The sequence below is a fragment of the Pseudophryne corroboree genome, chromosome 8 (assembly GCF_028390025.1).
Source record: "Pseudophryne corroboree isolate aPseCor3 chromosome 8, aPseCor3.hap2, whole genome shotgun sequence".
In the NCBI taxonomy this organism is placed as follows: Eukaryota; Metazoa; Chordata; class Amphibia; order Anura; family Myobatrachidae; genus Pseudophryne; species Pseudophryne corroboree.
Genome location: NC_086451.1, coordinates 49,087,098 through 49,102,792, shown reverse-complemented (window position 1 = coordinate 49,102,792; position 15,695 = coordinate 49,087,098). Strand labels below are relative to the sequence as shown.

The following is a 15,695-nucleotide window of genomic DNA, read 5'->3' as shown; positions in this document are numbered from 1 at the left end:
ATGGAGGATTTAACACCCGCAGCTGCTCCAAGTTAGAAATACAGATACAGATGGGTTTCTCTGAAGGACGTTCCTGCAGCACAAGGGTAGACATAATAACATTTCTACTAACTTCTTGTACAAATCAATACAGATTAACGGGATGCAGTCAATTTCCCTACAATCAAAATCTCGACGGTCAATATACTGACAACCATTGACCGATGGTCAAAATCCCAACATGGTCAAAATACTGACATGGTCAAAATACCGACTTTTAAAATACCAACAAGGTCAAAATACCGACATTCAAAATGTCAACAAGTCAAAAATCAATATTTTTTTGGATTGAAACTGACTTGTTCATACTTTACCCTCCCAGTGGACCTGGAGGAGCAATATATTAGTGTGCAGAGTGCAGTGAGGCACCGTGCCCGAAGCACACTTATATGGTGTTGATGCCGACATATGTTGACATACACACAAAAATAATGATCCAATTGTGCCGATTTTTTGACCCGTCGACATTTTAAATGTCGGCATTTTGACCTTGTCTGTATTTTAAATGTTGGTATTTTGACATTGTCGGGATATTGACCGTCGGGAATTTTGATTGTAGGTATTTCATACTGAACCCCAGATTAACAACTGTAACACAGTGGCATTTCATCTCATTTTCCTTAATACAGTATGTTCCATTTATTTTCTACAATAAAAGAGCTGACCTAAATCTTAGCGTTTATCTGTTATATTCCTTGCTGTCCCATGCTAACAGTGTGTAGGTAATCTCTCTGCCTACAGAACTGTACACTGGCAGGTAAAATGTACTTTACAGTTATTACACATATTATGGGAATTACTGTAAAATTGCAAAGTGTAGGAAGAATGCTTTGTATCAGAGGTATAGCCTGAATATACTGGGACATGTGGAACATGGGTACCTGTCACAGCCCTGATTACCATGGGGACATTTTCCAATTCCTGGGTGACCCACATATATATATAGCATAGTCTCACCTTTATAGTATAAATCCTACTGATGGCTTCGGGGTGTTTGCAGGAAGCAGCCAGCGCATAGACTGTGTCTGTGGGAATTCCACACACACCTCCACTCTCCAGTATTGTCGCTATCGTTCTCAATCCGCTTGTACGACGAGACTCAGGAAGGAGACATGAGCTGGGTACTTCTTCCTTCTCTAGCTCCACTTTCTGTGGTTAAAGTGATCACAAATTACACTTATGATGATAATGTCTGATCAGATAAAACTGAGCAGTCTGTATATGTGTACTGTTTCTTATATACACTCAGGGTCGGACTGGCCCACAGGGGTATGGGGAAACCACCGTTGGGCCCCACTGCCTGAGGCCCCACTCATTCCTCTAGGGATCAGGATCCAGACTGTGCACTTGTATCATACATGGTAGATATGTTACATTACACTGCACAAGTCTATTGTGTATTTCAAGCCTCTGTGGATACTGGCCACACCCCCTCTGTAGGCTGGCCACACCCCTAAGTATGGGCCCCTATCACTGCATTTCCCCGGTGGGCCCTTCATGCCCCAGTCTGACACGGTATACACTGCATGTGACAAGTTAATTGACCGTGTTGTGACAACTGCACATTGAAAATATCTGTGGTGTAAGCCTAATTTACTGTACAGCACCAGCAGCTAATATGTGGCTCCTCCAGCTACTGTACGCTGACAAGGGTTGCTGGTACTTGTAGCTCCACAAAGCTGTAGCGTCATTATTATATAAGCATGGTTTGCCATATACAGTTGAAGATTTCGATCATTTATTTTAGATTTTAGACCATTTTTAGCTGTAAATAGCTGTATTAGTAATGGTATATATTTATTACTTTACCTTGAACACTGAAGGTCCCAGTGGGATTAGCTCTTTGTTGAACAAACAGTTTGTCAGCGATGCCAGTAACCCGTAGAGACAAATAATGCTAAAGATGGACAGCACCGTTACTACAGGAGGGGAAATGAAGAGGTAAGGTCATTCATTTTGTATATTAACATCAAAGCATTTAAGGCTCCGTTATGAGTTTCACACACAGACAAATACCAGAGACAAGTCACATGGCAATGGAACCCTGATACCATGGAAACTAAACAAGTGCATCATACAGATGGGTCCTCATACATCTGGTCTCAATACAGCATGCAGCGCAACTGTCCCTAAATTCCAGATTATAAAGAGGATTTTTTTGTTCCCTGGAATTGTCCTTCTTTTTACAAAACTGACTGCCCAATACAATGCATCATATTCTGCATTCCGATGCGCTTTTCATTGTCTGCTGTTATTCTGTTGGTTTTGTAAATTAATGCCAACATACTGATGGAGATTGTAGTGTACTGCCCACCAGTGGCGGATCCAGGGGCGGCACTCGGGCCCTTGCCCCCCCTGTTATTTGTGGCCTCCCTCCCCCCCCCCCCCCCGCTTGTGTCACTGAGACACGCTGCCGCTCAGTCCGGGGGCAGCGTGTCTCAGCTGTCAGAAGGAGAGCGCGGCTATGTCTGGCGGCATGTAGCGGACTTAAAACCAGCCGCCGGTTCGTGAGCCAATCAGAGCTCGTGGACCGGCAGCCAATCAGGAGCCACCGCTGCCGGTCCGCGAGCTCTGATTGGCTCACGAACCGGCGGCTAGTTTGAAGTCCTACACGTCGCCGCCACCGGCGCCAGACATAGCCGCGCTCTCCTGCTGACACCCTCAGAGCCGGGCGGAGAAGCAGCAGCAGCGGTAAGCAGCTGCAGCACTGCTGTGGGGCATTTGTATACCTTCTGTGGGGGCATTTGTATACCTGGCACTGTGGGGGCAATTGTTTACCTGGCACTGTGGGGGCAATTGTATACCTGACACTGTGGGGGCATTTTTGGATCTGGCACTGTAGGGGCATTTTTGGATCTAGCACTGTGGGGGCATTACTACTGGAGGCTAAATTACAAGGGGGGCATAACTACAGGGGCTAAACTACAATGGGGCAAACTACAGGGGGGCATTACTACTGGTGGCTAAACTACAAGCAGGCAAACTACTGGAGGCATTACCACTGGGAGGCTAAACTAAAGGGGGGGTAAACTACTGGGGTCATAACTGCAGGGGCATTACCACTGGGGGCATAACTACTAGGGCGCTAAATGACTGCGGGCATTACTACAGGCAACATTACTACTGGGGGCAATACGGGCATTGCATAAGGGGCACCACTACTATGGGGTCTATATTAGAGATGAGCGGGTTCGGTTTCTTTGAATCCGAACCCGCACGAACTTCACTTTTTTTTCCACGGGTCCGAGCGACTCGGATCTTCCCGCCTTGCTCGGTTAACCCGAGCGCGCCCGAACGTCATCATGACGCTGTCGGATTCTCGCGAGGCTCGGATTCTATCGCGAGACTCGGATTCTATATAAGGAGCCGCGCGTCGCCGCCATTTTCACTCGTGCATTGAGATTGATAGGGAGAGGACGTGTCTGGCGTCCTCTCCATTAGAATAGAGATAGATAGATTAGATAGAGAGAGATTGTGCAGAGTCGCAGACAGAGTTAGTTTACCACAGTCAGTGACCAGTGCAGTTGCTAGTTAACTTTTATTTAATATAATATATCCGTTCACTTCTCTCTGCTATATCCGTTCTCTGCCTGAAAAAAAAAACGATACACAGCACAGTCAGTCACACAGTGTGACTCAGTCTGTGTGGACTCAGCTCAGCCCAGTGTGCTGCACAGTCATCAATGTATAAATTAAAAGCTTATAATTAATTGTGGGGGAGACTGGGGAGCACTGCAGGTTGTTAGCAGGAGCCAGGAGTACAATTATATTAATTAACAGTGCACACTTTTGCTGCAGGAGTGGTGACCAGTGCCTGACCACCAGTATAGTATTGTTGTATACTACTAATATCTCTTTAAATATCAACCAGTCTATATTAGCAGCAGACACAGTACAGTGCGGTAGTTCACGGCTGTGGCTACCTCTGTGTCGGCACACGGCAGGCAGTCCGTCCGACCAGAATTGTATTATTTATTATTATATACCTACCACCTAACCGTGGTTTTTTTTTCATTCTTTATACCGTCATAGTGTCATCCTAATTGTTACGAGTATACTACTATCTCTTTATCAACCAGTGTACAGTGCGGTAGTTCACGGCTGTGGCTACCTCTGTGTCGGCACACGGCAGGCAGTCCGTCCGACCAGAATTGTATTATTTATTATTATATACCTACCACCTAACCGTGGTTTTTTTTTCATTCTTTATACCGTCATAGTGTCATCCTAATTGTTACGAGTATACTACTATCTCTTTATCAACCAGTGTACAGTGCGGTAGTTCACGGCTGTGGCTACCTCTGTGTCGGCACACGGCAGGCAGTCCGTCCGACCAGAATTGTATTATTTATTATTATATACCTACCACCTAACCGTGGTTTTTTTTTCATTCTTTATACCGTCATAGTGTCATCCTAATTGTTACGAGTATACTACTATCTCTTTATCAACCAGTGTACAGTGCGGTAGTTCACGGCTGTGGCTACCTCTGTGTCGGCACACGGCAGGCAGTCCGTCCGACCAGAATTGTATTATTTATTATTATATACCTACCACCTAACCGTGGTTTTTTTTTCATTCTTTATACCGTCATAGTGTCATCCTAATTGTTACGAGTATACTACTATCTCTTTATCAACCAGTGTACAGTGCGGTAGTTCACGGCTGTGGCTACCTCTGTGTCGGCACACGGCAGGCAGTCCGTCCGACCAGAATTGTATTATTTATTATTATATACCTACCACCTAACCGTGGTTTTTTTTTCATTCTTTATACCGTCATAGTGTCATCCTAATTGTTACGAGTATACTACTATCTCTTTATCAACCAGTGTACAGTGCGGTAGTTCACGGCTGTGGCTACCTCTGTGTCGGCAGTCGGCAGGCAGTCCGTCCATCCATAATTGTATTATTATTATAATATATACCACCTAACCGTGGTTTTTTTTTCATTCTTTATACCGTCATAGTGTCATACTAGTTGTTACGAGTATACTACTATCTCTTTATCAACCAGTGTACAGTGCGGTAGTTCACGGCTGTGGCTACCTCTGTGTCGGCAGTCGGCAGGCAGTCCGTCCATCCATAATTGTATTATTATTATAATATATACCACCTAACCGTGGTTTTTTTTTCATTCTTTATACCGTCATAGTGTCATACTAGTTGTTACGAGTATACTACTATCTCTTTATCAACCAGTGTACAGTGCGGTAGTTCACGGCTGTGGCTACCTCTGTGTCGGCAGTCGGCAGGCAGTCCGTCCATCCATAATTGTATTATTATTATAATATATACCACCTAACTGTGGTTTTTTTTGCATTCTTTATACCGTCGTCATAGTGTCATACTAGTTGTTACGAGTATACTACTATCTCTTTATCAACCAGTGTACAGTGCGGTAGTTCACGGCTGTGGCTACCTCTGTGTCGGCAGTCGGCAGGCAGTCCGTCCATCCATAATTGTATTATTATTATAATATATACCACCTAACCGTGGTTTTTTTTTCATTCTTTATACCGTCGTCATAGTGTCATACTAGTTGTTACGAGTATACTACTATCTCTTTATCAACCAGTGTACAGTGCGGTAGTTCACGGCTGTGGCTACCTCTGTGTCGGCAGTCGGCAGGCAGTCCGTCCATCCATAATTGTATTATTATTATAATATATACCACCTAACCGTGGTTTTTTTATACCACCTAACCGTGGCAGTCCGTCCATAATTGTATACTAGTATCCAATCCATCCATCTCCATTGTTTACCTGAGGTGCCTTTTAGTTCTGCCTATAAAATATGGAGAACAAAAAAGTTGAGGTTCCAAAATTAGGGAAAGATCAAGATCCACTTCCACCTCGTGCTGAAGCTGCTGCCACTAGTCATGGCCGAGACGATGAAATGCCAGCAACGTCGTCTGCCAAGGCCGATGCCCAATGTCATAGTACAGAGCATGTCAAATCCAAAACACCAAATATCAGAAAAAAAAGGACTCCAAAACCTAAAATAAAATTGTCGGAGGAGAAGCGTAAACTTGCCAATATGCCATTTACCACACGGAGTGGCAAGGAACGGCTGAGGCCCTGGCCTATGTTCATGGCTAGTGGTTCAGCTTCACATGAGGATGGAAGCACTCAGCCTCTCGCTAGAAAACTGAAAAGACTCAAGCTGGCAAAAGCACCGCAAAGAACTGTGCGTTCTTTGAAATCCCAAATCCACAAGGAGAGTCCAATTGTGTCGTTTGCGATGCCTGACCTTCCCAACACTGGACGTGAAGAGCATGCGCCTTCCACTATTTGCATGCCCCCTGCAAGTGCTGGAAGGAGCACCCGCAGTCCAGTTCCTGATAGTCAGATTGAAGATGTCAGTGTTGAAGTACACCAGGATGAGGAGGATATGGGTGTTGCTGGCGCTGGGGAGGAAATTGACCAGGAGGATTCTGATGGTGAGGTGGTTTGTTTAAGTCAGGCACCCGGGGAGACACCTGTTGTCCGTGGGAGGAATATGGCCGTTGACATGCCAGGTGAAAATACCAAAAAAATCAGCTCTTCGGTGTGGAGGTATTTCACCAGAAATGCGGACAACAGGTGTCAAGCCGTGTGTTCCCTTTGTCAAGCTGTAATAAGTAGGGGTAAGGACGTTAACCACCTCGGAACATCCTCCCTTATACGTCACCTGCAGCGCATTCATAATAAGTCAGTGACAAGTTCAAAAACTTTGGGTGACAGCGGAAGCAGTCCACTGACCAGTAAATCCCTTCCTCTTGTAACCAAGCTCACGCAAACCACCCCACCAACTCCCTCAGTGTCAATTTCCTCCTTCCCCAGGAATGCCAATAGTCCTGCAGGCCATGTCACTGGCAAGTCTGACGAGTCCTCTCCTGCCTGGGATTCCTCCGATGCATCCTTGCGTGTAACGCCTACTGCTGCTGGCGCTGCAGTTGTTGCCGCTGGGAGTCGATGGTCATCCCAGAGGGGAAGTCGTAAGCCCACTTGTACTACTTCCAGTAAGCAATTGACTGTTCAACAGTCCTTTGCGAGGAAGATGAAATATCACAGCAGTCATCCTACTGCAAAGCGGATAACTGAGTCCTTGACAACTATGTTGGTGTTAGACGTGCGTCCGGTATCCGCCGTTAGTTCACAGGGAACTAGACAATTTATTGAGGCAGTGTGCCCCCGTTACCAAATACCATCTAGGTTCCACTTCTCTAGGCAGGCGATACCGAGAATGTACACGGACGTCAGAAAAAGACTCACCAGTCTCCTAAAAAATGCAGTTGTACCCAATGTCCACTTAACCACGGACATGTGGACAAGTGGAGCAGGGCAGGGTCAGGACTATATGACTGTGACAGCCCACTGGGTAGATGTATGGACTCCCGCCGCAAGAACAGCAGCGGCGGCACCAGTAGCAGCATCTCGCAAACGCCAACTCTTTCCTAGGCAGGCTACGCTTTGTATCACCGCTTTCCAGAATACGCACACAGCTGAAAACCTCTTACGGCAACTGAGGAAGATCATCGCGGAATGGCTTACCCCAATTGGACTCTCCTGTGGATTTGTGGCATCGGACAACGCCAGCAATATTGTGTGTGCATTAAATATGGGCAAATTCCAGCACGTCCCATGTTTTGCACATACCTTGAATTTGGTGGTGCAGAATTTTTTAAAAAACGACAGGGGCGTGCAAGAGATGCTGTCGGTGGCCAGAAAAATTGCGGGACACTTTCGGCGTACAGGCACCACGTACAGAAGACTGGAGCACCACCAAAAACTACTGAACCTGCCCTGCCATCATCTGAAGCAAGAAGTGGTAACGAGGTGGAATTCAACCCTCTATATGCTTCAGAGGTTGGAGGAGCAGCAAAAGGCCATTCAAGCCTATACAATTGAGCACGATATAGGAGATGGAATGCACCTGTCTCAAGTGCAGTGGAGAATGATTTCAACGTTGTGCAAGGTTCTGATGCCCTTTGAACTTGCCACACGTGAAGTCAGTTCAGACACTGCCAGCCTGAGTCAGGTCATTCCCCTCATCAGGCTTTTGCAGAAGAAGCTGGAGGCATTGAAGAAGGAGCTAACACGGAGCGATTCCGCTAGGCATGTGGGACTTGTGGATGCAGCCCTTAATTCGCTTAACAAGGATTCACGGGTGGTCAATCTGTTGAAATCAGAGCACTACATTTTGGCCACCGTGCTCGATCCTAGATTTAAAGCCTACCTTGGATCTCTCTTTCCGGCAGACACAGGTCTGCTGGGGTTGAAAGACCTGCTGGTGACAAAATTGTCAAGTCAAGCGGAACGCGACCTGTCAACATCTCCTCCTTCACATTCTCCCGCAACTGGGGGTGCGAGGAAAAGGCTCAGAATTCCGAGCCCACCCGCTGGCGGTGATGCAGGGCAGTCTGGAGCGACTGCTGATGCTGACATCTGGTCCGGACTGAAGGACCTGACAACGATTACGGACATGTCGTCTACTGTCACTGCATATGATTCTCTCAACATTGATAGAATGGTGGAGGATTATATGAGTGACCGCATCCAAGTAGGCACGTCACACAGTCCGTACTTATACTGGCAGGAAAAAGAGGCAATTTGGAGGCCCTTGCACAAACTGGCTTTATTCTACCTAAGTTGCCCTCCCACAAGTGTGTACTCCGAAAGAGTGTTTAGTGCCGCCGCTCACCTTGTCAGCAATCGGCGTACGAGGTTACATCCAGAAAATGTGGAGAAGATGATGTTCATTAAAATGAATTATAATCAATTCCTCCGCGGAGACATTGACCAGCAGCAATTGCCTCCACAAAGTACACAGGGAGCTGAGATGGTGGATTCCAGTGGGGACGAATTGATAATCTGTGAGGAGGGGGATGTACACGGTGATATATCGGAGGGTGAAGATGAGGTGGACATCTTGCCTCTGTAGAGCCAGTTTGTGCAAGGAGAGATTAATTGCTTCTTTTTTGGGGGGGGTCCAAACCAACCCGTCATATCAGTCACAGTCGTGTGGCAGACCCTGTCACTGAAATGATGGGTTGGTTAAAGTGTGCATGTCCTGTTTTGTTTATACAACATAAGGGTGGGTGGGAGGGCCCAAGGATAATTCCATCTTGCACCTCTTTTTTCTTTTCTTTTTCTTTGCATCATGTGCTGATTGGGGAGGGTTTTTTGGAAGGGACATCCTGCGTGACACTGCAGTGCCACTCCTAGATGGGCCCGGTGTTTGTGTCGGCCACTAGGGTCGCTAATCTTACTCACACAGCTACCTCATTGCGCCTCTTTTTTTCTTTGCGTCATGTGCTGTTTGGGGAGGGTTTTTTGGAAGGGACATCCTGCGTGACACTGCAGTGCCACTCCTAGATGTGCCCGGTGTTTGTGTCGGCCACTAGGGTCGCTAATCTTACTCACACAGTCAGCTACCTCATTGCGCCTCTTTTTTTCTTTGCGTCATGTGCTGTTTGGGGAGGGTTTTTTGGAAGGGCCATCCTGCGTGACACTGCAGTGCCACTCCTAGATGGGCCCGGTGTTTGTGTCGGCCACTAGGGTCGCTTATCTTACTCACACAGCGACCTCGGTGCAAATTTTAGGACTAAAAATAATATTGTGAGGTGTGATGTGTTCAGAATAGGCTGAAAATGAGTGTAAATTATGTTTTTTGAGGTTAATAATACTTTGGGATCAAAATTACCCCCAAATTCTATGATTTAAGCTGTTTTTTAGGGTTTTTTTAAAAAAACACCCGAATCCAAAACACACCCGAATCCGACAAAAAAAATTCGGTGAGGTTTTGCCAAAACGCGGTCGAACCCAAAACACGGCCGCGGAACCGAACCCAAAACCAAAACACAAAACCCGAAAAATTTCCGGCGCTCATCTCTAGTCTATATAAGGGGCACTACCAGTACAGTGGACATTGCATAATGAGCGCTACAACTGTGGGCATTGTATAAGAAGCGCCACCTCACATGCACCGAAGCCGCACGCAAATGTACTTCCCCTTCCATGGTGCCCCCCCTATCATTTTCTTCTGGATCCGCCCCTGCTGCCCACCCCTCATAAACATTGTTCTGTTAAAATACTTCAAATTGTCTCCCCAGGTCATGTTCCCCATATAGATATTTTCCCAAAGCATATCCCGCTATTTTGTTTTTTTCTAATGACGCCTCATGTTCACAGAGTCAGTTTCTGCTGCTTGACTGAGGGTGCAGAAGAGGCATCGGAAGATCTCATTCTTGTGAATATGCCTCCATAGGCTTGAAGCAGTTTACACCATCTGAAGAAATCTTGAAACAGTTCTGCTGAATCTTGTATGGTTGGGAGCTACCTGATTGCACCACACTCTGCATAATGTACTTACCTGCAACACCTGGAATTTATTTTCAAATGTTAATAATTATATTAGTACAAGGAAACACTCAACACTTACTTTCAAGCTGAAGAGGAAGTCTTTCCAATGTGAAGAGAAGGAAACTGACAACCACGGCCTCCATCATAAGGGTTAGAAGAATCAGGACTGTATTAGCATAAGAAGCTGGATAAAGGGAAAAATAAAACCTTCAGATTTGGCTATTATAGAGGCAGGCTCATATGATGGCCATTAGCATTGAAACACAAGTTGCTTGTCACAGAGAAGCTATTCATTTCATTCATATCATATTTGCCTTCTCTACTCGACCCTTGGGAGAGCAGGAAACAGTCTTGGAACCCACCTCCATCGCCTCCCTAATGTAGTAGTTGGGATATGGGTTTCATGACATGATATGCTGCAAAGACCCTTCCCCGACATCATGATCACAAGACAAACAGTATTATGACTGGAATCACAGAAATCATATTGCCAGCCCCCTTGCAGCCACTTGAACTCCCCTTCTGAGACATTTTTATTACCATTTGCTGTTCTTTCCAGTGCAAATGATTGTTTTACATTACCAGGTATTTTATACTAGGAAGACAGTGGCTGCAATGAGCTCCCATGGACTGGAAGTCTGCTATGTGAAAATAATAATAATAAATCACCTCAATAATCCCAGCCTCACCTATATACAGTATATCCTGCTTACTCCTAAACGTAGCCCCAATTTACTATTTCCTGCAGATGCAAATTATTTTTAAATTGCACTTACCAATGGCAACTAAAAATATGTTGACTATTAAAAAAGCAATTGCACCGACTGTGAATCCTCCATCATTATTTGTAGCGATTCCTAGCAAAGAACCTAGGAAAAATAATATATATTAGGCTTTAGAAATCACAGAGAAAGATCATTGGAATTAGTCCTTGCAGTGTTCTCCATATTACACTAATAATAAATACTATATAGATTCCAGGAGACTTCTCTTTTAAATTTCTCCACAAAGTTACAATGAAATGTGAAAACTACGATGGTATTTAGATATTATTTGATATTACTGATTCATTCTTCACAGAAAATTGATAGCCTGGCTGGCAATTAGGGATGAGGAAACTTTATAGATGATACTTAAAGGAATTGATTTAGTGTATAGAATTGAAGTATATAAATCTTATAGCATGTATTCATTATGCCATGGGCTGTTTATATGTAGAAGAGTTGATTACATTGCGTTTACTTATAGATTTCTTACCTGCAAAACGCAGCCATACCCATGTCGCCCAGATAGCAGCATAACAAAATGGCAGAACTGATCCAAATCTTCGACCTCCTTGGACATCAATTCTACAGACATACAGCTGCATAATAGCACCAGGTATAAGTACCCAAGGAATAGACAAATGTGCTTGGATTGTATGGTCCAATGAACTCTGGATGGCCGCCAGTGCTGCTAATCCATTGCAGATGTAGAACAGGGGATCTGAGGAGCGGGAGCGGAGATTTTCCTTCATGTCCAATTCCTGCTCAGACTTTTGCAGGTTTCGTCTGCACCAAAACAAGGCATCCTGAAACTTGGCACTTGATATCACGATGTTCCCAATGGGTATTAGTACTTTCTCTGCAATTGAATTAACAAGACTGGCAAATGATGTGTAAAGGGAAACTACAGTAAATATGCTGCAAGTCACTCCAAAGAATATGTAAGCAGCTGCACTTGGTATCTGCTGGATTGTGGATATAGTCATGAGGGCAAATGCAGTATTGTGAGTCACTTCTAGAATGTCTTTATTTAATGATAAAAAGCAGAACACACATGCCGCAGCCAGAAAGAACCAGTCACCAACCATCAACTGTCTGCTATTGGAGACATTTCCAGGTGTGAGAACAACTGTAACGGTAAACTCTTCCCATGACTTCACCAGCCAGAAGGTACCATGGAAAGCAAATTTAGTAGCATGGTAAACATCATCCCGTAGATAACTGTAGTAGCTAGAACACAACTGAGAGATGACAATGATGCTGATCCATATGGAACCTACATAGAATGTCTTCATGTATCCAAAGCAGTAGAATGCCATAATGAAAGGAGAAATGGAGTCACACAGGTAACCTAGTGCCATTGGTTCAGCATACTTTGTATTTTTTTTCTTTTCTTCTCCGGTATTTTTTGAAGAGTTGCGATTGGCAGAACCCAGCAGCAGGACATTGAAAAGAGAATTACCAAAGCCTGGAAGAACATATTTCTGAGTGATGCCTTTCAGTAGAAGAGCTCCTGCCCCATAAAGTCCACATAGCACTATTATTAACTCCAGTACACCAGAGACTACCAGGGCCCAGCGACCAAACAGCCCTATCGCCTCAAAGATCAGTGTTAGTGTAAGGGCCCCAAATACAAAAGGCATAATATAGTTGACCGTCGCTGAGCAGAAAGCCAGGATGAACGCAATGAAAATATAAGCTACCAACCCAGCCACTGCACCCTCATTAACTGGAATCTGAGGAAGGGTTGGCACAGCTGAGCTATTGTGAGAAACTGATTCTGAGCCCACAATGATACGAGTAGCCCCATAGCTGCTCCACAAGGCAGAGAAGGCCAGGAATGAGGTGCCACTTAAATGGTCATACTTTCGAAAGGACAGGAATCCCGCAATGAGCTGAGTTACACCTCCAATTAGGATCAAGTGAACACCTGCAAGGTTAAAATGAGAAAGGAAATGACATTTTAGATTATATATGAAATGCTTACTGCTGTCTGAAGCCTTTCAGAGACTCCATAATCTAGAACGTGTTAGTCTCACAGAAATATTTCATGAATATTATTATTTAAAAACACGGACTTTACCTGTCTTTTTCAGTGCTGGTTTTAGAGGCAGAGAATCACTTAGAATATGATTATAGTGATAGTGTTAATCTGATAGTGATCTATATAGACAATGCCTGAAAAGTCTCTAAACGTGGATACTGAGTAGAGAGGCTCAGACTTTTCATGCCAATTTGAAATTTGATTGAAAATCCAGGACCTGGAGCGTCAAGATTGGGTGTTTGGCACGACTGAAGCCACAGTGAGGGAGATTTATCAAAGCTTGGAGACAGATACAGTGGAGAGAGATAAAGTATCAACCAGACAGCTCCTGTTATTTTTCAAACACAGCCTGTAAAAAGACATGTGCTAATTGGTTAGGACTTTATTTCTCTCCACTTTATCTCTTACCATGTTCTGATCATTCTCCTCCTGTGCATGAAAACACACCAGTATAGGGTGGGCTGTAGATTCAGGGGGCATAGTTTACTGGTCCCTCCATGTACAATAATACACAGTACTTAGAATAAATATGGTAATCATTCTTTTACAAAATGATATAGTAGTCCAGAAGAACTAAGGGACAGATGTATTAAGATTGGAGAAGTGATAAAGCAGTGATAAGTGGAAGGTGATAATGCACCAGGCAATCAGCTCCTAACTGTAAATTTACATATTGGAGCTGATTGGCTGGTGCGTTATCACCTTGCATTTATCACTGCTTTATCACTTCTCCAGGCTTAATACATCTGCCCCAATATCACTAAAGAAACAGACATATACGAGAGACAAAAAAAATCTATATTAGTAGGATTCAGAAACAAAAAAGAATACACAAACACCTAGATTACATTTTAGTATTTCCATTTCATGTAAATCATCCAGCTGGAACCTTACCTGCGAGAATGTTTTCCACTCCTCCAGCAGTAATAGAGGTGTTAAACAGAGAGAAGTTTTGCATACAAACGAGGAAAGCACTAACGGCATTTGCAAGGAGCCCCAACGCAGCAGGTTCACTGTAAAATACTGCAGGAAATCCCTCCATGATAATATGCTCTATTGAAATGACTTGCTGAAAACTGTTCTTCACCAATATATATATTCATCCAAATATGTATTCCATTAAATGTCCTGGGAAAAAAGGTTTGATCCATCATTATTACCATAAGCCAGCATTATATATTAGCTGTTCTGTAGAAATGTGTTTATATGCATACAGTCAGGAAAAAATACTGTATCAGCAAATATGTTGTATTTTACAAATTCTTAGAAATTATTTCATAAGCATGGTCCTTTACATTCCTATTGCTGCTATCATTCTAGAGGCTAGCAGGTAGGAACTGAAGGTGATGCCTCCATCATTATGGGATCTCTTTACCAATGAGCAACAGCACATTTCTGTTATATCAGGGGTGCCAATAGGGGAGGGTACCAATTACCTGGGCCCAGGTCTGATGGAGGGACCCTGAGGGCTCCCCGCCCCTTACCTGGCAGGAGCAGCTGCAGCTTTTCTCCTCAGCCCAGCACATGCTGCTGTCTGCTAGGCTGCAGTGTGGCCAAGAATGTGCTTCAATATATATATATTTTTTTCTGTATTTTTCGCTCCTCCTGTGAGTAGATCACACACCCTGAAAAGTACCTGGGCCCAGCCTGGCTCTCTACTGCCCTGGATATCACATGGCAATAGTTGTCAAAAAAGTTTGGAAACCACTGCCTTATGGTATTTTGAATCATGGCGCCCTAGAGTATCAGAAGTTTTTTCACGGCATTCGTATGCCAAAAGTTTGTTACGGAGAAATTCAGAAATAAAATGAAATAAGTTGTGTTTATATGACATCCTTAGCTACAGTTATATGGTAAGGAATAGGATTGTTCACGTATTTATGATTGGAAGTCACAAGCACTTCATTTTCCTGCTACATTGAGCATAAATGATTTGAATTCGTTCTGGACCACCAGCCCAGTGCGCCCCTGCAACTGCCCCGAGGCACCCCAGGGTACTATGGCACCCAGTTTGGAAGCCACTGTCATACGGATACAAGACAGGAGTAAATGATTGTTCTATGTACAGTTATGATATACTGGCTACTACAGATGGAACCCTGCTCATCTAACCCTTTACTAGGAGTAACTGAGACTGGGCAGTCAGACTTAATCCCCTGCTGTAATGACCTAATCCCCTGCTGTATTGTTCTCTCTGTATTGTATTGCAGCTGAGAACAATAGATATGCTAATAATCCTTGGTGCACCTAGGTACAGCAGAGGCTAGATGAGCAAGGCTCCATCTGTAGATATATCATCGCATATTTGGAAACTCATTATCAGCAGATCCTTTGTCTAACTTGTTCACAAGACAGGTGTCCCTGCAATCACTTAGACTGTCAGCAGACAGACTATTCTATGTGACATGTAATAAGTAAAACGTTCTAATATCTAGTATAAGTTTGCTGGTCACCTCCCTGTAGTAGCACGTTGTACATGGTTATTTTTACTGACCAATGTTTT

The 15,695-nt window shown here is 44.2% G+C and overlaps 1 protein-coding gene across 1 annotated transcript in view; it reads right to left on the bottom strand.

Annotated features, from left to right (window-relative positions):
- Window positions 1-13,079, bottom strand: part of LOC134947472 (uncharacterized) — a 21,428-nt gene extending 8,349 nt beyond the window's left edge. The window contains exons 1-6 of the mRNA XM_063935555.1: window positions 11,642-13,079; window positions 11,161-11,253; window positions 10,464-10,568; window positions 1,849-1,958; window positions 997-1,188; window positions 1-73 (exon numbers count right to left, since the gene is read on the bottom strand). The exon at window positions 1-73 is cut by the window's left edge and continues 90 nt beyond it. Of these exons, the coding sequence (XP_063791625.1) occupies window positions 1-73; window positions 997-1,188; window positions 1,849-1,958; window positions 10,464-10,568; window positions 11,161-11,253; window positions 11,642-12,791 (1,723 nt within the window). The 5' untranslated portion in view covers window positions 12,792-13,079. The remainder of the gene's footprint in view (window positions 74-996; window positions 1,189-1,848; window positions 1,959-10,463; window positions 10,569-11,160; window positions 11,254-11,641) is intronic.
- Window positions 13,080-15,695: the final 2,616 nt, after the last annotated feature.